The sequence below is a fragment of the Ciconia boyciana genome, chromosome 13 (assembly GCF_034638445.1).
Source record: "Ciconia boyciana chromosome 13, ASM3463844v1, whole genome shotgun sequence".
In the NCBI taxonomy this organism is placed as follows: Eukaryota; Metazoa; Chordata; class Aves; order Ciconiiformes; family Ciconiidae; genus Ciconia; species Ciconia boyciana.
In genome coordinates this window covers 17,403,438-17,426,923 of record NC_132946.1, presented here as the reverse complement: position 1 = coordinate 17,426,923, position 23,486 = coordinate 17,403,438, and the positions used below count along the sequence as shown (strand labels likewise).

Here is a 23,486-nt window from a genome sequence, read left to right as displayed (position 1 = left end):
TGATGAGGTCACATACGCACTGAGCTTGTGCGAGTGTCTACAATAGAGAATGAAGTTAATGATGTTGACTTGAGCACATGGGGTAAGTCAGATGGACTTCTGCCTCTTCTCAAAAGGTCGGGCTCCTTTTCTGAGATTTTTGTCTTCTGGTTTAGCCCCAGAAGCTAGGCATTTGAGGTGGTCTTGCTGATTTATTAGCAAGATCAGACGGGGAGTATTTTCTTTATTTTTGATGTTAGAGGTATTTGTTTTTGCTAACTAGCTAATGCTCTAGGAGCATAGGAGGCTCGTTAGCCCATCATCATATTAGTTTTTAAAGCTGTCTAATATTGCCTTCCACATGGAGTGGCCGAGTGGCCAAGGTATTAACGATATTTAGTCCTAGATTATTTTTAAACAAAACCATTTAAGAACCAACTTCATAGTTTCTTCAAGTACGCTGGTATTTGTTCAGACTGTACAGGTTCAGAACTGGATGTAACTTGCTTATCTGATGCCAGATTAGGAAACTCGTAGTAATTTCAGTGCCCTAACCCAGACCGTGCTCCTGAGGAGCAGCGGAGATGGTGGTCTGCTGGCTGCTAAGAAGGCTCAGAGTCTTTGTGAAAGTCTTTGAGAGGCATTGTTGAATGATTAGGTGGATCAGCAGTCACAGGCAGAGTGGGTTGGGAGAAATGCCACGCCATAACAACCTGAAAATTGAAGATGCCACATTATTCAATTTCAGGTGTGACACCAGAGAGGGAAAAGTCAGTTCTGAAAAGACATAGACACTGGTCTCTGAAATAGGGAGTGAACCTGAAGGCAGTTGTCGTCGTGTTTTTGGACCAGGAGAACAATACACTACAGAGGCCTGAACCAATCCCTCCTGAGTCCAGAATAAACAGATACAATGGATGTGGGGTGTTGAGCTTGAGAAAAAAAGGCTCAAGTTGCTTGTTGGAAAATTCATGAACATGTTTAGTGGATCACCTACCACCACGGAGTATAGTGCGCTGAATTTAGCATACTGTTCCCAGTGACTGGTGTCTCTGTACCCATTAGCAGACTTCTGGCAAGCCTGGCCATCTCCAGAGCAGAGGAATCACCAATAGGGATCAGACACAGAGTCCCTCTGATGCAGCATCCTGCTTGTACATGGCCAGGACTGGAGAAAAAAATGAAGAACTTGCAAGATACAGATACAGGGTTAATTCTCATTAAGAAGATCACATTTTAACTCTTAAGGGGTTAGGTTGTTTTTAAAGATGAAGTGTGACTTTTTAGGTTGCTTCCAAAATGCGTAACCTGCAACTATTACAAGTCCTGATGGTTTTTCTTTCCTTGTTTCCTCTGACATTTGCTGGGTGTTTGGCTTCAACAATGTACAATAGCCTGAGCTCCATTCTACTGTCTTAGAGCACTATATGAAAAAGTATTTCCCTTTATTAGTTTCAGTTTTGTTGCTTTCCATTTCCCTGTACTGTTCATAATGCATCATGGTGTTTCATGCTTTTTTTGAATTTTGCTGCATTTTGTGCTAACTCTTCACTCCTAATGCCATCCAGATCCTTTTGCAGGCAGTTTTTAAACAAGAAGATTGCACTTCTCTCACTGAAGAGTATTTTGTTCTTCTCGGGGAGGCCCTTTGCTAGTATGCAGTGATGACAGTATATCTGTGATCTTACACTAGTAAAGCTTTCCTGGATTAGATTTAGCTTCAGTAAACAGAAGATCTGTGATTTATTTTTGAAATGGTGCATTCTGTTCCAGTCAAATTTTGCTCTGTGCTTCCCATTCTGTAGCTTTGTTTATCTTTTAACCATGCTGCAAGCATACAAGTGGACCAAATTATAAATTGCATAATAGTACAAGGACACCAGAATGTTCCTGGCTAAATTTTTTTTGTCTCATTGCAGCCTTGCCCTTCATGTAGTACCACCCTTGCTCCCCACTGTGATGTCAGCATAGACGAAGGAGCTATCCAAAATGGTTGTCAGGATGAGCATAAAAACAGTACTAAGGTAATTTAAGTATTTATCGTATTATCCCTTCTTTTCCCTTATTTCTCTGCTTCAGTTAGCTTTCTCATTTTTGTATTGCTATTCCTTTATTCAAGCTCTTAAGCAGCAGAACCAGTTTTGATTTTGAGCAGTTGCATTCTAAAATTTTGTTGACCCCCCCCAAATTTTCAAAATTATTAGTAATTTTATGGGCCTAGTTTGATACCGAGAAGGACCTAAAATTTGGACTCTTTAAATTATGTTGAGGCAACCCAAAGAAAGCCGCACAAACAACACTACTACGCTCTCCATCCCTTACACCAGTTGTCTGTGTGTCACCTATCCACAAGTTACACGTATGTCTTGCCAATGTCTTCTGCATCGTAGCTCTAAGCTAAGACAGATTCATTCCCGTTCACCCGCACAGATGAAATTCACAGCATCTAAGTCAGTATGCATCCTTTTTCTGACCAACAAATACAGCGTCTTACATATTCATTGTGCTGCTGCCAGGATTGCTCTCCTTGCCTGTTGCTTAGATATTCTCACTGAAGCCACCTACTTCCTCCGCAATACCAGGCGGTGCATATTTATTGTCTTGTTCATGGCCTTCACAGCCTCTCTGCTCTGCCTGTCGCCTCTCACTCCTTCCTGAATATTAAGCTTCTGCCTAAATGCAGACTGGATACCAGTGCTCATCACCTGATTGTTATATTTTCAGATAAGTTTAATGCTTTCCCTTGTTGGGGAGAATCATTTTATAAACACATTCAGAGACAGCTATCTTGGTTTTTTCCTCACATCTGTCTTTACAACTCATCTCGCATATAAAGCTAATGGAAAAACTTGCCAGCATTTATTCTACTGATGAGCTACTACATTAATCTGTGTTTGTCCCTTTGCTCTCTGCCTGTATTTGACCTGTTGTCTCCTGTGCTTAAATTGTAAGCTCAGAAGCAGGGGCTGCCTTACTCTACTGGACTGAAATGGTTTGTAACACAGTAGACCATGTTCTGTGCCAGGGTTCCTAGGAAACAGCATAAGAAATAAATAAAATAATAATCTCTTCAGCTCTGAGGGAGATAGAGCAGAGTGGCCAGCAGGTACTGGTCTCGGAACAGCATGAGATCTTTAAGACAGAAAACATTGTGGGAGATGTGCCCAGGCTGCCAAGATGGTACGCGTGAGATGCTTCTTCCTTAGGCTGCCTCTGCCCACGTGCCAGGGATCTCCAGGAACCGACTGCAAACAGAGATTTTCCTTAGGTACCAACTGCCTCATGTCATATGTTGTCTTCATCAGAATTATCCGTTAAGTTTCTTCCTACTACAGCTGTATTAGCTTCATGTGTGTTAATCAGCAAGTCATCTAACCTTGCTTGAAAGAGGTCTGTACAGTGCTGAATAAAATGTCCCTAATGTCACTGGAAGAAACATGCTAGTGGAGACCAAATCGCATGTCCTTCTTTGATTTGGTTTAATTATTGCTAAGTAAAAAATTTGGACCAGTTAAGTGGCTACCAGTAACTCTGGGATGCCTGTTTAACTGAAAGCTTAAAGAACAGCTGTGTGCACAAAGTTGCCGTGGCATGTGATTTCCAAATCTCCTCTGCAGTCTCAGCTTTCTTGGGAAGAAGAGCCATAAGCTCCCCCTACCCATCTCTGGAGCCTGTACCCTTCCCATGCCACATTGCTGCGCCTGGCCCTGCAGCACTCATGTCCCCTGTCTTTAGGGAATGTTAATGAAGTTAACCACGTTATTGGACCTTCATGGGTCCCAACAGCCTCTGGAGCCTCCCTGTCTCTTGATGAGAGGAAACTGTCATGTGGTACATCAAATCTCCGGGTGCTCAAAAAAACCTGTACAGCCTGTTGCCATCAGAAACCACAGTAACGTTGGAGCTAACAACATTTAATAAATACGGATTTTCTTACACACAAGCAGTTTCACACTCTAATCCCCTCCTGTTAAGATTAGCAGAGTGGAGACAGCACAAGAAAACCTTGAGCTGACTGAAGGGAAGAATTTTCTTAGGGATTTGAGCCTTTGCCAAGGAGCTAAAGAGAAAAGGCCAAGAGAAGTCCATGCTGACCTTCTCTGAAAGAGCAGAAATTTTCCCTGCATTCTTCAGATGAACTTGAAGAACAGACAGGGAAAGCAAACAGTGCACAGGAGTCCATATCTCGTTGTGTTCTCTCGATTACTGCTTTTCAAGTAACGACATCTGCTGCAGGGGTGAGGAAAAGGAGAAAGAGTCTTTACCAGGAAAAAAAAAAGGTGATAACTATGACCGTTTTTGGTTTGTTTTTTTTTAGGCCTCAAGTTTTTCTGGGAAGGGCTCTGAGCAAATATAATCTTTAGCATAAATAAAACAAACACAAAACAAAAAAAACCCCAAACAATGAAGACCCTTCACTTCTAGCAACTTGTTGGACAGTTCTCTTTGGCTTGCCTTTGTTAGTACTCCTCATCTCAAAAACAGAGAGGTTGCCCTGGCACTGCAGTACATCTTGTGCTCCATAGCCGTGTTCCCTCCGGGTAGGCTAGATAACCTGTTATGGTTGCAGGAGGACTTGCTCTGAAGCCGCTGAATGTTTTCCCTTAGAAAAGAAACTGGTGATCTTTTATGTGAGAAGTTCTTGTTCTTCTGGCTTACCAGGAGAGTGCACTTCTGTCATACACCAGCACCTATCTCGTTCAAGAGTTTTTGCTCTGCTTTTGCTGAGATCTGTGTTGCTGAAATCACCTTTCTCTTCTGTTGATTACATTCTTTAGCAAAACATTGGCAGCATACCAAGGTAACTACTGAATTTCCTATTCTACTTTGTCAGCTGCTGTCACTGGGCTGTGAACACCTGCAAGCTGCCAAAACAACTGTTGTGAGTGGTAGAAGGGACTAGACTGGGAATCCTTTCATCTCCTGGCTCCCAGCACGTGGCTCTAGGGGCTCACACCTCCATCGGGGCAGCCTGCAGGGTGGGGATTCTGCATCCCTCCTGGGCGGAAGGAAGGAGAAGCACAGCTCACCTTCCTCCTGCTTTTCCTGTAGCTCCAGGACACACCTTGTTATGGCTTTAGCTCTTGAGGTCTTGGCAGTGATAGTGAGCCAAGCCCGAGTGCTTTCTGACTCTTCCCTCCACAAGGTGAAGTTCTCCTGCTGCTCCATTAGTCTTGTATCTTCACTGGTTGTGTCTGCACCTTTAATTATACCTGCCTATATTCATGTGCCTTGTTTGCTTTACAGGATAGATACACAAGGAGGTTGAACTAATTTTGCATGGGCAGCCAGAAACCACATATTTCTTAACTTTAACTAATTTGATTTTACAATCTAAGTAACATATTTCAGTGCATGGTTGGGGTGGTGATGATATTTATGGTATTTATTTATGGTCACTGCGGTGGCATCCAGGAATAGTCTTCTGGAGGAGCTTGTCACTGCTGTGCTGACTGCTCTACAGGCAGAAATGAAGAAACTTCTGTCATGAGTGGGTTTCAGGATGAGGATAAATGATACGTGATAAATGATAAGACATGGAGGGGGGAGGTGAGCACTCAAATATGCTAAGTTTGATATATGTTTGCATTTGAAAATGGTCTTGACTAACTTCAGTTCATTTTCATTCTAACCATATTTAGTTGTCTAATTTTTTTGGAATCGCTTCAGTGCATGTTGGTCTAGGTCAAAGAAAATGTAAAAGAAGGAACTTCAGGTTCCATGAAAACAGAATAATTTTTGGTTGAAAGTAATTTGTGTTGTCAAATGAATGAAAGCAGAATTGATAATACTGTGTACCTAAGCTGTGTTGCAAGCTGGTGTCAAAACTTAAAAATGTGGTATTAATAATACAAAAGCAAAAGAAGACCAGAAGGAAGAAGTGTATCTTAGCCAGTGAAGAAAATGTAGTTTAATTTGCAGGATCTTTTTTTTTGTACGATGATGAGATGTACAAAAGGGAGATGCACCTGTTCCCACAGGTAGGAGAAAGGAGGAAGCTCTGTCTGGGAAAGCAGCAGAGCTGTAGTGGTCGGTGGAAGGATCAGCAAGAGCTGGCAGAGTAAGTTGTTTCATGACCTGTGGAAAGATAGCACAGTTCAAGTAGGTATTTTAAAAAACTTTTTAGAAGACTCTTGACCTTAAGATGAGTGAATGAAATTTGGGCTTGTGGTTGGTCTTCATTGCGTGTGTGAAAATATACTTTGTTTTCTGGTCCTTGGAAACTTGGTACATAAAAAGCAAAAAGACGACACCTAAATAGGCATGCACTTACCGAAGATGTGAGTGACTTCAAGGCAGGTGGAGTTAGGTCTTTGACGTGATCAGGTAAAAGCTCAGAGTGTTGAGGGAAGAGCTTCTTTCAACTTTTGCTCCGTGAAATCTCTGCTGTCTACTCTCTCAACCACTAATGTTCCCCATGTATGTTTTGCTTTCTGTCATTCAGGCTCCGGGAGGACACAGTCCAAAGACTCAAAATGGACTTTTGAGTCCTCCACAGGAAGAAAAGCTCAGCAATAGTCAAACCTCGCTTTATGAAATGTTGCAAGAGAAAGGAAGATGGGGCGGAGTGAGTCTGGATCAATCAGCTCTCCTTCCTTTGAGGTTCAAAAACATCAGAGAAAAGACAGATGCTCACTTTGTGGATGTGATTAAAGAAGACAGGTAAGGAAAATCGAGCTGTACAATGTAAAATTGTATAAAGGAGAGAAGGCAGTAACAGGGGTCCCATATCTTTAATCTTTATTTGTGTACTTTTTGTCTAATGTCAATAAATATCATTAACATATAACATGTTGTATGTTTTCTGATCTTAATCTATATTCTGTTTAAACTACACTAGGAGCTTGATGTCAGACACATTCTGCTCAGGAATATGTAAAGCCATGTTTTTTCATCATTTCGGTGGTGACCAGTCATTCTTCAGTCGAGTCTTCAGAAAGGAAAAATACTCTTTAAATGACCTGTCGTGAAGTTGAACTCTTATCTTTACATTCAAAAGTCCTCTTAATGCACATAGTATGTACCTTCCTCTGCAATTAGAAGTGTAACATAAAATCTGAACCACAAAACTCACATTTTTATATAGCAAAAGAACAACATCTGATAACATTGTGTGACTAACTAATGCCTAGAAATCATACCGGGCTTGGAAGCAGAATTAATAGGAGTGAATTCTCATGCCCCTACTGCCTACATACAGCATTTTGTAGAGTTAGATTCTCTCTCTGTTTCAAACAAAAACCCATTTTTTTGGGCAGAGGAAAATGTTCTCTAAAATTCAGTAGTGTGTGATTTTTGTAAACACACAACCATATCTCCCTTATTATGGCAGTGACTTGACTGGATCAACTAAACAGATAACTTGAGTTTGTTATTATTTATGGCTATTCTTATTTTTGCTTCACTGCTTCCACTCAGATTAGGGGTATTTTATCTAAATATCCTTGAAACTGTATGCTGGTATAGACTCCAGGCTGCTTGGAACAGGGACACTGCCGTCTTAACTGAAAACATGACTAAAGCAGGGAGGAGCGAGAGGGAGGGACACCAGTCCCTCTCCAGTCTCTTCTCTAGATTTTTTCAGATTACTTGTCTCCTGTGGCCAACTTCAATTAAAATTTAGGTTCCTTTTTTTTCCCCTTTGTGTGTGTTCTGTCATTAGTGGCTGAGAATAGGTGTTTAGGAGATACTTTCAAGTATTAGAAGACAGAAGGATTGGGAAGGTCCAAATGTTGGGAGAAATCAGCAAGAAAAAATTGGATTTTTGTTTAAAATGTAACTAGCATGCTGCAAATTTTAAGTTATAGAAGTAGCTTAATTTATGCTGTTGGTTTGCTGAAGACACCTAGCTTCAGTCCACTTACAAAATGGATAATTCTTTCTGATTTGGAAAAAGGAAAAAGTAGGACTGTGATTTGATATCCGTCAAAGCCTAGCTTTTTTTTGTCTCAATTAAATATCATCATTACCATATTAAGTGGGCCATTTCTTGTTGCCAGGGAAACTTCTCTGCTGAGTTCAGTTCATGTAAACATAACTTTCCAAAAATAATCTTCTGATTAATTAGGTCTATGCAAAATGGTTTAAGCCTACCGTTTTACATTAATCCTTTTTAACATTTCTCAATGTGAATTTATATGTAATAAGTAATCTTAAAAACATTCTTGATCGCCTACTGTAAAACATAATATATTGTTGGTCTCGACTAATTTAATGTCTGTGAGCATGTTTGAATGGGAAATTTGGGTTTTCTCAGGGAGAGGGGTAAAGTCCAAACTTCCCCTTGGTCATCTTACATGAAATCCCATTCGCAATAAGAATACTGGAGTTTTGCTGCTTTGGTTTTATGGTACTGCAAACCCAGCAGCAGCAAAGCGTGAGCTTCCCCTAGCATTGGGCAGTGGATTCCACTGTGGTGCAAGATGCTGGTGTTCTGATCTGTGACATAAATTTGTATTAACAGAAAGTACCTAACCCAGATACGGTGATAAGGTGCATAAATTACTCACGCAGGCTTCCTATACAGCTGGGAAGAGTTAACGATATGCTAGGGAGGATTCAGGAGCCTGTACACTGCATTAGGGAGCTGCCTAGGGCTGGCCTGGAGGAAATGTTGGACACTGGTGATATTTTTCATTTCCCAGCCTCTTTCTAGGGTTTAGGTGCGTGGCTGAGAGTTTCATCAGTGGCCATTGGTCTCTTTGCACACCAAGATTTCACCTTGCAGCTGATACCTCAGCACAGTTCCAGTTGTCTTTAAAAATAATAATATAAAGCCAGTGTTAGTGCAGGATGTTTGTATTATTGCATTATACAAGAATCCTTTTCCTAGAAGTTATCAGTTTGCATCTTCTTACAACTTGATTATATGTATTTGGCAAACAGGGTATAGTTTGAGCTTTGAGTCTGGCTTTACTACAACCGCTATAAAAATACTATGCTTTGTTCATTGTAATCTGCATGTTACTGTGTACTTTAAAAGAAAACTATAGTGTATGAGTACAAAATGTTTAAACTTAATTTCATTGGGGATAGCCTCAAAGGATTCTCACTTTTTAGATTTTTGTTTCCAAGAAAAATTACATACTCCTTTAGGTTATAAACCTTTTGAAGTACAAGAAACAAGTACTCATGCACTAATCAGGACAGTACTTAGAAATGATCTCTTTAGACTTACAGAGCAGAGTCCCAGGGAAATCTGAAGCTCCCCCCAGAAGCGAGGTTCTGTGCAGCCCTTAATCCCTGCCTTGGGTCAGTTTCCTGTTTAAATACTTAAAAAATTTGTTTGTTTCTTTCATCTCCCACTTCCCAGTCTTGCCCGATTCAGGGAAAAGACAAATCCCTTGTGCTGGGGAGGCACAGTGCCTCCTGGGAAGCAGATTATGTACTTGTCTGTGTTTAGTCAGCTCAACTAGGATCTTCCTCTTTGAGACAGACGACTATTGATATGGAGCTGGACTGGCACAGTACGACCACCTGACATCAGAAATTCTGCCTTCTCCCTGGTTTCATCATGTTATACCTTCTGTTTCGTGCTGCCCTGCAAACTGGATTGTTCTTCCTACATCCTTAGACCGTCGCAGCTCCAGCACAGCACCACTATACTCTGTTGAGCTTCCCCGGAGGAAGAAAGTGAATTCAACAATATTTAAAAAAAAAAAAAAAAAGCTTGCAAAATTCGTATTACAAGATGTTCTTAGAAACATCTAAGAGAGGTGAGGGATGGAAGACAAGGAAGAATGAAAGAGAGAAGGAGGACTCAAGTGAATGTGTCCCGTCATTCCTTCAGAGTATCCTGATGTTTTTAATATATTGGCCAAGGCCAGAATGTTTAAAGGTTATAAAGCGTCTGCCATGTTCATGGTTGCAGTCTTTTGTCTTTTTGAGCTTCACTCCAGGAATGTGTGTTTGGTTGGTCTTGCATCTCAAGAAAAAAATGCTTCCCACATGCCATCTTGTGCTGGGGAGCTTGTACTTCCAAAAAACCTCTTTGCCAGCGGTCCAAAAAAACCCACCACCAACACAAAACAAAAACAAACAAACAAACAAACAAACAAGGATTCAGGCACAGATGAGCTCTCTAGGACCTTTCCGTTCTTCATCTGCTTGGAATTTGATCTCATGTACATCTCTGTGGTTTTTGCTTAAGAGTTACCAACTGCAAAATAGTCCAATCTAATTGTTGTTTCAGTGCCGCAGTTTTAAAGGTAGGAATAGCACTTGGAAAGAAGCTGCCCCACTTCAATTCTACAGCAATTTTAAAAACAGTTAGTTCACTGTAAATAACAAGTGGAATTGTTTACTTGAAAATGAAAGGAAGTTCATAGCAAGAGCATGTGTTCTGAAGTCTCGGGTGAGGACTGCACAGCAGAGAGGGTGACGGGATATCCCAGCAATAAATGGCATAAGCAGGCGTGACCTTATTCTGCGACCGTCAGGCACAAAGCACTCGGTGCTCTGTAAGTCGAGTCCTTGCAGTGCTTTGACACCTACTAGAGAAAGAAAAGGTCTGCAGATCAAGTTCCATAGATGTTGTTAGAAAAATTATTTCATAAACCTCTTACAACTAATGTAAAATTCAGAAAATGTTCTATTTTTGCTGCAGAGGGCGGGGAATAGAAACAATTTTTCAATGATTGAGGCCTCTTTTATGTTTGGATTTGGGTTTTTTTTCCCCTGCACCTGACACTGGAAGATAAGGTGAAGGAGTGCATAAACAGCCTCTGGTAGATGCTGCCTCCTGGTTCATTAATCCTAGCAAGCTAGTTTCATTGTTTGTCAGTGCCTTTGTTGATGATTCGGGTGATTTCAAATCTTCTGTTTCAGAAGTAAATTTAAGCAATCCATCTCCCCAGGTTCCGTTTCTCTGCAGCCTGGATCGTTAAGGGAATGTTCCCAGTTGAGTTACTGAGTTATTTTAGTGTCTTTGAAATAACGAGAAAGTGCTGTTTTCTAAAACGGACAACGTTTTTTTCCTAACAATTTGTCACCTTTGTCATCCTTGGCTTGCTCTGAACAACAGAATTCCACCTAAGACACAAATATCCCTCAGCCACGCGTCTCCTAAAGTTGTGCCTCTGTAGCAGCAATTAACCTTTACTACTTACTGGCTTATATTACAGTTATGTGTAGTCATCTGCAGTTATAGCTGTTAAGTTTCTGGAAGAACTTGTGAGTCTCCTCCTAAAAATATGAATGTTTTCTCTCTCATTTTTTTGTAAAATACTTCCTCTGACTGAGTGAGTAATGTGGATAAGGGGGTACCTCGGTGACCAAGAGCGAAGAAAAGCAACAGCAACTTCAAAGCCAAGCGCCAGTGTCCCTAGAAACAGAAACCACAGAATAGGGGGCTCTGAGAGTTACAGCTGAGTAAACTGATGTTGATATCATCTTTTCTCTTTAGCCTCATGAAAGACTACTTCTTTAAACCACCTATTAACAAGCTGAGCCTGAACTTCTTGGATCAGGATTTGGAGATGGCCTACAGGACGAGCTATCAGGAAGAGGTGTGTTTCTCCTGGTGTTAATTTCCTTCTGTAATCTGTCTAAGCCACTGTCTGTCACTGTTTTTAACACATTTCATTGCAGTTGATGACAAGGGTCATGAAATGTCGCATGCGATTTACTACTTGGTATTGCTGCCTCTGGAAACAGTCTCCTTTCAGTTTACTTGTCTTGTGCCATGCCCTGAGTCTAGTCCAACGTTTAGGCTGGAAGTATATTTTCACAATCCACCAAGATATACTCATTACTTCTCACCTGCCTTTTCTCCATTTTCAGGTTAATGTTTTAAGGCTTTAGGCAGGCCAGAGAACCATGCCAAGATGAAAGTAAAGGACCAAATGCTACTTGTCTTCTCATCAAATATCCTAACTTTGAGAATGATAACTTTGAATTTGATTCTCATTCATGTCACAGCTTCATGGTTATCCCTGTGGAACCAAACCTGCTCTGAACTCCAATGTCATAAGTTTTCTAAGTGTGCTGCATTCAGAAACAGGCAGTTCAAAACACTGTGTAATTGTAAGGAACAGCAAGTAAATTGTGAGTAACTTGGTGCCTTCTTCAGGATTCTGCACTGAGTGTAAAAAGTCCGTAATCCCCTTGGGGGCTAATAGTATTGCAGGCTTTCCATGTCAGTAGATATTCCTGCCTAGTTGATAGGAACTAGCAAGATGTTTTAAGTTTACATATGGTGACATTAGGTGTCAGTACTAACTGAGGCTGCATTTCCACGAGTAGCTGAAAAGTTGCTGCCAAAAGAGGGCAATTGCTCTCCCCTCCTTGTTCCTACTCCTCCCTGCTCCTTCTCATGGCTCTATTGGCTCACAGGCTTCCCTGCTGTGAGCCAGTTCATTTTACTAACCTAGCATAAAATACTCATGTTTTGTTTTTCTGTTGGGGGCTTTTTCTTTTCTGTCTGGGTCTGTTTTCTGCTGTATTGAACCAGCAGCTCACAGAGAGGTTGGCAAGTGCCAGACCCAGTGCAAGATAAGTGTCTGGCAGCAGGAAGGAGAACGGACCCTTCCCTTCCAGTAGCATTGAGCTATTAGTTTGGGTCATCTATCTGGCAGAATTGCATCATGATAAATGTAGGTGTTGATTTCTGTTCTTCCTGGTATGCTGTACATCTGAGGGAAGGTAGGATTTCTGCTTCTGCTGCTTGTTGCTTTCTGTTCATGGGCTGCTTTCTGTTCTGGGCAGCATTGTCACATTGTCCTTAGCAATAGCCCCTATTTGCTTGTTTTCCAATGTTTACAAATGAGACCTAACTTACTTTTTTTTAACAAAGGGAAGCATAGTTGTGTTGCAGTTCAGTTCACTTTGTTCAGGAACTCCATACTCATCCTGCAGCACTCTATTCTGGTGGTATCTCTCTGAATAAAGCTCATGTAGCAACAACAGGGAGAAACTTCCCGTGGGATACAGCCTGCAAAATTCGCACAAACTATACAGAAAATAGTAAATCAAGTTCTTTCCAATGGAAAGATTGGAAAGAGAAGCGAAGCAATGATAGTCAAGCATATACAGATTGACCTATTAATGTGGATATGTAGGAAATTCATAGAAGGAGCAGGAATGTGGTCTGTGTGTTTTGTTAGTGGCAAGCTATTAATTTGAAAATTATTATGTAAACCTCCCTGGAAATGGGAATCTTCACTCTGTAATAGTAGTTGCAGCATCGATGCAAAACCTGTTAAAGCCTGAATATTAGCATAGTACTGGTCCAAAACAACAACAACAGTATTCTCTTGGAGAGTGAAATGATTTATCAACACTGCTGGCTATTTAATTGCCTTGCCGTAAACTGTTGCTGAAAGTAACTTCCAACACCGCTGAATTCACCTCTAATTACACTGTGCCAGCTGCATGCTTGGCTTGTGATCATTCTCTGTAAGCGGCTCCACTTCCCAAGAGCTTGCTTAGCCTGTTCTTGTTTGGAAATGAAGGCACTGCTTAACACTGTTAGGGCATCCTTAACGCTGTCACTGTAGCATACAGTGCTGCTTTCCTTAATTCAATTTATGTGACTTCCTGTGTGGACTAGCAGGATTCTGCTACAGTTCAGATTAAAAGGTAATTTTGTTACTGAAATGATGCTAGCTGAATTTATCAGGTTGCAGAGAGGTACAAATGAGGAAAAAGTTCATTTCCCAATATTGCTGAGTGCAGATAGTGTTCTGAGGAGCAAACAGAATTTCCAAATTAAACCAGAATACTCAAACTGGGCTACTTCATGGCGATATTGATAACATACTTTTTGTTTTTCTTTGGAACTTGCTTTCTGTGATCTCTTGGGCAGACATAAACACTCATAAGACTGGGCTCATCTGAGTAAGCCAGGATATGGAGCTCATGATCTAGTTTTCAGCTGGACTGGCCAAAGTAGCACACAGCACAGCTGCACAAGCACTGGGGCCAGGACGAGATGGGATGGGAATGTGTGGCAAGGGGTTATGGAAGAACAGAACTTGATGTCCTGGGCTCTGATCAATTCAGATTACATAGCGTCCTGATTGCTGCTTTTAATCTGGTCTGGAAGGGAGATGTGAACTCTGCCACAGGCAAGTAACTGTTTCTGTAGAGTGGTGTTTGGAGAGTTTTCTTCAAGAACCATTGGAGCTAAAAGGTTTATTGTAAAATCTACTATTATTTTAAATTCAAATCCTTGAAGAAAACTTCTTACAGCTTTATCTGCTAGTAATTATGGGGTTTATGTTTCTTTGCATAGAATAGGCAATTTTCATATGATTTATTTCTGTATCATAATATTCCATAAAAATCACCCCAGACCCAGGGGCTGTGCTGCCATTGCTTTTTTTCAACACAGACTTATTCTCAGGGAACCGTGATAGCCATTGAACTACCTCTTCTGTTTCTTGTTTCAAAACAGTGCTTACGTTGGATTAATGAAGTGGCAAAAAGTTCTGTATTCCTTTATTTGTTTTTGTAAGCTGCTGTTTATGGTACAGTGGAATTCAGCAAAATAGCATTTATTCATTTTCATCCCTTCCCTCAATCCCTGTATTCCACACAGGTTATAAGGAAAGCTCCAGTGAAGACGTTTGCCAGCGCTACCTTCAGCTCGCTCCTGGACGTGTTCCTCTCCACCACAGTCTTCCTCATACTCTCTATCACGTGTTTCCTGAAACATGGGATGGTCACATCCCCTCCACCACCTGCAGCAGTCGTGGTGTTCATCATCGCCATCCTGCTAGAGGTGCTCTCCCTTGTCATCTCAATTAGGTAAATAAAGCGTAAGAAAGTCTTGAAATAGCAGTGAGAACTGAAATGGTGGCTGGCTCGGGAACATTTTGTTTGACAGCATCCCAGGAACTCACTTGGATGGTCTGTAATATTTGAAGAACAGTGTTAGTGAAGCCAAGACGGCTTGCGGCAGATATTGTGCAAAGAGAGGTCTAGCTACAGAAACTGGAGGAGAAAAAGGTGACTCTCATAGAGGTCGCTTAAGGAAATAGAGTCTGCACACCATGCCTGCCCCTGCTTATTTTTCCTTGGGGTGCCACACGCAACTGGGTATCTTCTCCCCTCACAGGGTCATCAGAGTGAGGGAATTCAAACAGAAAACTTTTATCTGTCCTTCAAAAAAAAAATCTTCGCCTTTAAATTCCTAGATAAAAGTATGCCATTCTGGTGTTAAAACTGAAATAATTTATCAGAAATACAAATAGCAGTCCTTTTCTCAAAAAAAAAAAAAAAAAAAATTTGCAAAAGTCACGTTGCATCTGTACAGAATTAGTTTTCTTAATGATCTCTATTTCAAGTCTCATGTGGTTAATATTCAGATAGTTTGTGTTTTCTCTGTTTGACACATAATTGGAGTTCAGCATTTCCCCCAGGTCCTGGGCTGTGTGACAGTCAGCTGCTGCTTGAAGAGGGAAGGGGCACTAGTTTGGCTCTGCAGAAAGGGTGGCTTTGCAGGACTGTGCTTGGCAGTGCCAGCCCCCACACTGCCTCTTCGCAGCCCACAGCAAAGAATCCCCGGTCCCCAAATTCTTATTTATCCCTGCAACCCCTGCACCTCAGCCTCTCCTGTGCCCTTGGAGGTGAAGCTTCGCTGCAGATACCTGATACTTAACAGTGACTTCTCATTACTGACTTCTACCCAGTCACCCAGAGGATGTGTGTTCTGGACTTCTAGGACACTCGCGGGCCTTACCCTGGCATATGTAACTAGTCAGCCAGCGGTTACTGTGCGGTTCCTACGTAACGTGGGGTTTCCCCCAGGCATGCTGGAGTTACTAACACATTCAAGTGTAGCAGAGGACTGCAGTTGTATGTGCATTCAGTAAAGCTCATGCTCTCCTGGGTGTGTTGTCTGATTTATACAGATACCACATGTAACCTGTTATTAACCCAGATGATAGACCCAATAATAAGTTGGTTTTTGTCTATACTAGTGAGACCAAGTTTATTCTGCCTTCCTCATCCCCCGTTTTCACTTCACTTCCTTCTGACACAAGAGCGTGTTATAAGGGTGGTGTGTGGAAGCATGTGCCTCACTTGTAGTTCTGCAAATCTATCAGATACGTGTAAGTTCAAATGCTTTTGTAATTACAAGTTAGAAGCAATTCTGCTGTTGTTTCAAAAGAAACAAGAGATTGCAGTTTGCACTCTTATTTTGACTTTTCAGGGTCAAGGTAAAAAATACTAAATTAGTACTTTAGTCACTGAAGCAAGCTTGTAACTCAGTGTGCGTATAAATGTATGCAAGCGTATTTACCTGAAAGCTGGCATTTAGGAGTAGAGAGATGTAATTTATGAACAGTGGAAATGCTTTTAAGGATAGTATTTCTTAGCAGGTGTATTTGATTGTTGCAATTTGAATAGTATTGTAGTTCTGGAGTTTTTAGAAAATCTAGAAATTCAGAAAGTGTTAAAATCTGTACTGGGAGATGGTTGAACTGACAGGACTGTCATTCCAGTGCATCCTAAACTGCATTAACTGTTGCTCTGTCCTCTCTCTTGCACCAGAAATGCATTTTCCCTTTTGCAGAACAGTTTCTGTACTCTCTCTTGGGTGGGGGGGAAGATTTTTTTGTCAGTTTAATGTGTCCAGGCAGCTCTTTCATCACACCAGGCAGGAGAGTGGGAAGGCAGCAGTGAGCAGGTAGTCTGGGTTTGGTGGCCATGGCATTGTATCCTTGAATTTGTTCAGCTCTGAACAGCTCAGCCACCACTTTGCAGAAGAGCTGGTTTCTGCTATCCAGATACGTTTGGAGAAAATTTGTGTTCATTCACCTTGCGGGTACCTTATCAAAATACTCCATTTTAGTATTTTTAAATTCATTATTGTTTTTCCAATGCTACACTGCATTTGCCTTTTCTTATTTTGGACATTCATAAAAAAATACTGCTATAATCTTAGAAATTTTTATATGTAGGTACCTAAGGTTTTATTTCAGTCCTGTTCTATAATTGGTGGTTTATGGGTTTCTTAAGGAGAAGGAAAATTGTTGTTTTCAATATGCTATCTATATAGCCAAGAATTTACAAAGTCTTTCTGAGCCGTGTACGGCTGTACAGAGGTTTAGCTTCATTGCAGCACTATATTGAGAGCCATGCTCTCTGGTAGTGAGCCTGGGCCGTTACCGAGGTGAGTTTAAGTGGCTGTATAATGTTTTCTTAACGCTATTTGGTTTTGCCACTGACATTTCTAATATTTTCATGAGACTATGTTGGCTTAAAGCCCGAATTTTACTTTCTAAGCTGGCTTGGATGCCTCATTTAAAGTCAGTGAGATTGAAAGAGCAAGTGTTTCAGGATGACTCCTGAGTCTTAGAAGTGAACATTTTTCAATGTTAATCATTCTTTTGTGCTTAATTCTGATTTGAAAAACAGGTTGAGAAACATCTCACATTGGTGGAGAACACCTGTAGCCAGCCATCAAAACTCACGTAGTCCCACTTGGCGTAGTAATAGCAGATTTTCAATAAACACTGTACTGACAGCATGCAGGACTGTCTTTATCCTAACAAGCACTCACAGGAGGTTTGGGCATGCGGGGAATATTGCGATTTCTGCACAGCTACTACGGGTGCAGATGACCGGTGGTCGCTGGCACTTGCTGCATTCATTGGAGTCAAGATGACTGTGAATCTCAAGACCCCACAAATTCTCATGGATGGTTTGGGAAACAGGAATCGCTGGATGGGATAAGCGATTGCTGCCCTTCCCTGCCCTCCGTCAAACTGGCAGTTGAGGAGTAGGGACGTAGGAATCAAGTCACCAGGTATCCCTTGCTCCTGGAGCCCCTGTCGTGCAAGTGAGAGACGTGTTGCTCCTTTCTTTTGGTGGGAGGGAAGTGTCTGCAAGTCACTCTGTATTTACTCCACAGTGTTACAAGCAATTGATTCTCAGGAACTTGCTACCATGGGCTCACATTCATGTTCTTTCCTCTACTAATGAGGTATAATTTGTATTTGGCTTACCTCTGATCATTGCATCTAAGGTAACACTTCAGTAAATCTCTTAAAGTACAAAATGAGCTCATCTCAGATCTAAGTAGATCTTACCCAGGGTACCTTCTTGAAAATAGCCTCATACTATACACCAAAAAAGAGCATTCTTTGTAGATGAAAATCTCAGAAGCTTTCTGGTAGGTTTTCAGTTTTAAATGTAATGGCAATGGGGTGTTTGGGGGAGACTTTTGTAGGAAAAGGTATCTGTTTTGGCTTCGAAGGGTTTTTTTGTTTTGAATTTATAATATGTATTTACTTTATAGTAAATACATAGAATATGCTTTTGGGCCACTCGGGTCTCCACAGCCTGAGGCACATGCTTCTGTACAGTTCCCTTGAGCAGAAGGAAGAAAATTGTCTTTTTCCTCTTCAAATCCTCTTCACAGTGAGGACTGCTCACTCTGACCACTCATTATGCACAGAAACAGCGCAGAACTTCCTGTGCAGAAATGTCATCCCAAATGACAATCACAGAATACCACCGAGATATCTTAAGGGAGGAGATTGGACTACAATGCTGGGCACAATCCCAGAATTTCAGGAAAAGGGATTATTTTAGGACCAGAAAATTCTTGCCTAAGTTTCTCATTGTATTTTCATTATCATGATGCGAAACACCCTGCATTTAAATCAGTCTAACTTTTAATTGGATCCAGGACTCAGCCTAGGAAGGAGTTGCTACAGCTCTTGTGGCTAAGACCTTTAGTCTGGCTGCAGGAGTGGGACAGGAGCGCGCTATCGCTGCCTGTGCAATGAGAAACGAGTTAAAACTTTTAAGTTCTAGAAGAGCAGAAGTCCTCATGGAGCAAGGCTTACAAGGGAGAAGGATGTTTTGATTCCTCTGAAGTGTCTGATAATAAATTTCTGGAGTATCTATAGATGAGGATCCCACTGTTATCACAAGTGCCACTCTAAAATTAATTGTATAAAGCTGCATGCAAAAAATGGTGCTTCATTTATAAGCATGTGGAAGATGTCATCTCCTGTTCTGTAAATGTAGTGCAAAGAATGTCCTTCCCACTTGAAGTGTGACTACTTTGACTTTCATGAGTTCAGTTGGAGTGTAAGAGGTCCTAAAGTTCTGCTTTTTTATAAAAATACTTTGGGAAATGTCATTGAACGTACAACAGTGCGTGAGATTTCACTCGGGATTCTTAGGAATGCTTCTGCAGGAATACAGGTAAAACACATCTGCCCGCTATTTTAGCTGCAAATACAGGATTTTTGTTAAGTAGATACTTTTGACATCTAGTTCTTGTTCTTGAGTAAAACTTGTTATAAATAAGTTTGCTTAAAAAACATGTGTTGCTTTTGATAGCATCCTTCACTGAAGACTTCTGAGTGAAGAGACGAGGCCAGAATAGTGGATATTTCCACCCTGTTCAAAAGAGGGTTGAACTTTTGAACAGGGTTGAAATATCCTCTGATCTGTGGATATTTCTCAGAGGTGGGAGCACTTGATAAGTTGCTTCATGAATTCAGAAATACCTTTCTAGAGGGCAAAAAAGTGTTTTCTGGATGAAGAAAGAAGGCAAGTACGATCAAAACAGTAGAATGGGAAACTGCTGTTGTCTGACAAAGCAAAACTGCCCTTTGCCTGGTACTTCACCTTCCCAGGGCTTGCTGAAGACCCTGTGGCCAACCAGTTGGATCTTCTTAAATTCCTAACGGCCAGGAACAGAAATTGTTTTCTGCAACTAGAGCTTAATGAACCTGTTCTGTTAACAACATGACTGATACAGAGTATTGATTCAAGGGAAAACAGTGTATTCTGTTTGCCTTTATTTCTAACATCTGTGACTTTGGTATTTAATATCCCACCAAATTGCTGCTATGCCAAAAGCTTTTGATTTGAACTATGGGAATTGATTTTAAACTGCCAGTAAATACAGAATTGATGGTAACATTCCCCATTGCCCATTAATCATTTATGTCAAAGTTACTAATTTGAACTCCAGCTTGTGTAAACATCTTGGATGCTTTAGCATTTAAGCCCTCTTCAACTACCCACTGACTCTGCATTATTTACTGATACTGCCCTGTAGCCATTAAATCTGTCTGCAGCTCTCATTGCTGTCTGGATTTAATGCACTTCTTCCTGCGATGGGAGGGTTGCGCTGCATTCGCAGGCTTTCGCTGTTTTGTGAAGGATGAGATTTCAGTCATTTTAATTCCAGAGTGCAGAGCATTGCGATAAATACCGGACTGAAAAAAAAAAATCAATGCAAGAAGGTAAACATTATCATGAGAAATGTGGCGTTGTCCTGGAATTTGCGCTAGCTTTTTTGAAACACGCAGCTGCCTAAATAAAGAAGTGTCCTCATCACAGGATTAACTGATCGGGTTCGCTGATGGATTTGTTGCTATAGTTCCCACAAGAATTTGTCCTGGCATGGAGGCTTGGCAAAAAAAAATATAAAAAGCTTTCTGCACCACGGAGTCGCTGTTGTGTGGGTTGGGGTGAGAGACATGAGCTGCACCGGGTATCTGCCGCGCTTTGCGTGCCACAGAGCTGGTTTCTGTGCCAGCCTACATGGGAGCGACGTGGAAGATCAGGCAGAGCGTGGGCAGAGGTGTCGCTGATCTGCCTGCGCCTGGCTCTCCAGCCAGCTGCCGTGGGGGAGCGCGGGGAGGCAGTTCAGCCCCAGGGGTGCTCTGCCTTGGAGCCTGATTCGGTTTCCTTGCGCACAGTTCGGCCTTCTAAATGTTAATCCTAATTTGTAGGCTTTGGGAGAATTGGACTTTATTTTTAGAGGCATGAACTTGGGTGGCATTTTCAGAAGTACTCGATACTGGGCTAACTTGGCTGCCGCTGAAGGCAGGGATAGTTCTGTCACCGATGTTAGAGGCAACTGAGCTAGGACAGTATATGACGCTTTAGAAAACCCCATTCTTACTCTGTAAGTTTTTTTAAAATTTTATTTTGTTTTATGTACATTTTTTAAATTTCTGTGCTTTGCTGGAAATTCTTTTTTATATAGCTCTAATTTTTGGTGTAAATGGAGGGCCGTTAAACTAGGAACTACCAAATCTGTGAGCTCCCTCTCGTGGGGTCCTGATGTATTACAGCGTCTTGCATCCTGTTACCCCAAATTTATCTTTTTCCATGCATTTCAGTATAATTGCCAGATTTTAATATTAAATTAGAGGAGAGCTCTTGAAGCTTCAAAAAAATGCTTGAGGTTGCAAAATGCATAGAATTCTAGACCAGAGAATTAAAATATCATTAATAAACAATAAGTATTTAAAGTTGTGGAATAAGTGTCAAATTCACATAAAGAACTTTAAATTTATCCTGGTTTGTATCAGGCTTTTATCCAGCATAATACCTTGTATTTTAGACAACAGCATTAAAAAAAACAGGGGATAGTTTTTCTCTTTTAAAAGATACGGGTAATATGGAATAATTTCTGTAACTTTGGGAGATTGTGAATTTCATATTTAGTGTATGTTGTGTTTATACTTTTTTTTTAGCGGTGAGTATCTCTGTCCAAAAAAATTAGTAATTATTTGCTGTTTGGGCTCTGCTGCAGTCCACTGTTACAATAGCAGAATTACCTGCCCAGACCGATTCTGGTAACTACGTACAGTCACAACAAAATGGCTTTGAATGAAGCTAACTGTACTATGTTACTTTTTTATGTCTTCATAAAAATAATTAGAAACTTGAACAGCAGTTGCAATTTTTCTAGAGTGACTAATGTTTTTGAGGTTTAAGAAGCAAGTTATCCCAAGGATTTGTTTCCATAGATAAATAACAGTTTTCTATGCAATGTTCTCGAGCATTAAGCATCCATTTACCTTTCCTGATTAATTTTAACAATTAGAAATGCTCTCACTTAAGAAGTATCTCCATTAAGCTGCTCTCCAGAGCTCTTCAGTTGGCTCCTTCAGCACTTCACAGGTTTGGGCCGTCGTTTTATCAGCAGCTTGAGGCAAGAACCGTTCCTTCCCGCATGCCTTGTGCGGAGCCAACTGGGTTGCTATGATAGATACCAACAGGGGAGCGGAGGAGCGTGTCAGCTGCCAGCTGGCCTCCACGCTGCTCATCGCAACTGCTTCTCAGGCTCTGCTGCCTACGGAGGGTGCCAGCTCTCAGCCCACGCTCTTCTTCCCCTTCCCTAATGAAAGGGAACGGAGTCTGGTTGCAGACAGGAACTTCTGTCGGGGTGGTTGTAACTGGGAGAACTGGTTTCGATTGCAGTATAATGTTAAGATGGCATGGATTTGCACAGCCTCTGGGTGACTGATCTGTTAGCAGCGTATACAGCCCTGCTTTTCAAACATTTCTGGTGTTAATTTAAGTAATTTTTTTTAACTTGTAAAAGCTTCCCCTCTCCCCACCTGCTTTAAGGCTAAATATTTATGAATGGAGAGAAGTCTTTCCTACACTTACCTTCCAAGTTCAGATTTCGGTTTGTTTTCTGAAAGCCCACCATCCCACTTGCTCTCCTGCCCTTTGCTGACATCCCTTGCCGGAGCAAACAACGGTCATCTTTCAGCAAAGGTGGATTATTTCCTGAAATTCCCAACAGGTGCTATGGCATCTAATGTGCTGTGATCACTCATACAGTCTAAGTGAAGGATTTGAAGTTATATTATTACAGGTAAATTAGATGTATGAAGTGATGTGCTGAAATTAATGCCTCGATCTGTGATTTCATTTGTTCCAGAATGGCGTTCTTTCTGGAGGAGGTGATGACTTGCACCAAGCGTCTCCTGGAGGTGATATCTGGCTGGCTGCCTCGACATTTTTTTGGTGCAATCCTGGTTTCTCTCCCAGCTCTTGCAGTTTTTTCACACTTCACCTCTGATTTTGAAACAAATATACATGTAAGTTGTCGAACTCTGTTTCATAATCTGACGTTTTGGATCTAACAAAGCTTGTTGCTTGCCTGCGGTCTTCCTTCACCTCCCTCATGCTTTACATCTGTTTGATACAGATCCCTTAGAGGGAGAGGGCTTTTGTGTGTGATGAAATGCCTAGTTTGTTATGTAAATACAGTCACTTGCTTATTTGAAAACTCTCATACAAAAGAGGAGAGGGATACCTATAAATGCCTGCCTACATACGTACTTTTTTTTTTTTCTTAGACCAAACACTTCTGCAGGTGTTTATTCTAGATAATGCAAGTAGTGTATCTCAGACTTTTAATTGCATTCATTCTGGTTTTGATTTAGAGTTTGTCATCAGAGATGCTGTGTATACTTAAAAACCTTGCATGCACATTAGTGAATCTCAACAGCGAGAAGAGTATTAGTGAATGTTTTTTCTTCGCAGAGTTAGATGGAGAAACTCAAAGGAGAGAGTGCTCAGTACATAGAAATGGTTACCCTGCAGGGGCTGCACAAATGGTTAAAGGAATGCAATAGCTGTCTTCTGAAAAGGAACGGAAATAAATTGGCATATTTAGCCCAGCCACAGAAAGGTCCACAGGGGATTTGGTGTCTCCTTTAACAAAAACATCAGAAGGGGGGAACAAGGGGTTAAATATTGAGAATGGGAAGAATAGTTTAATTAAT

General features: G+C 41.2%; 1 protein-coding gene across 21 annotated transcripts in view; it reads left to right on the top strand.

The window, feature by feature from the left end:
• The window catches only part of ADCY9 (adenylate cyclase 9), a 99,194-nt gene that overhangs the window by 52,469 nt on the left and 23,239 nt on the right, over window positions 1-23,486 (top strand). For 20 of the 21 annotated variants that reach the window (XR_012044951.1, XR_012044957.1, XR_012044953.1 and 17 more), the window contains 5 exons: window positions 1,899-2,003; window positions 6,425-6,642; window positions 11,384-11,486; window positions 14,519-14,727; window positions 22,637-22,796. Coding sequence is in view for 7 of the 21 variants with exons in the window: in XM_072878143.1 (XP_072734244.1) it covers window positions 1,899-2,003; window positions 6,425-6,642; window positions 11,384-11,486; window positions 14,519-14,727; window positions 22,637-22,796 (795 nt within the window). In the remaining 14 variants the exon portion in view is untranslated. The remainder of the gene's footprint in view (window positions 1-1,898; window positions 2,004-6,424; window positions 6,643-11,383; window positions 11,487-14,518; window positions 14,728-22,636; window positions 22,797-23,486) is intronic. The other variant, XM_072878142.1, reaches the window with a different exon arrangement.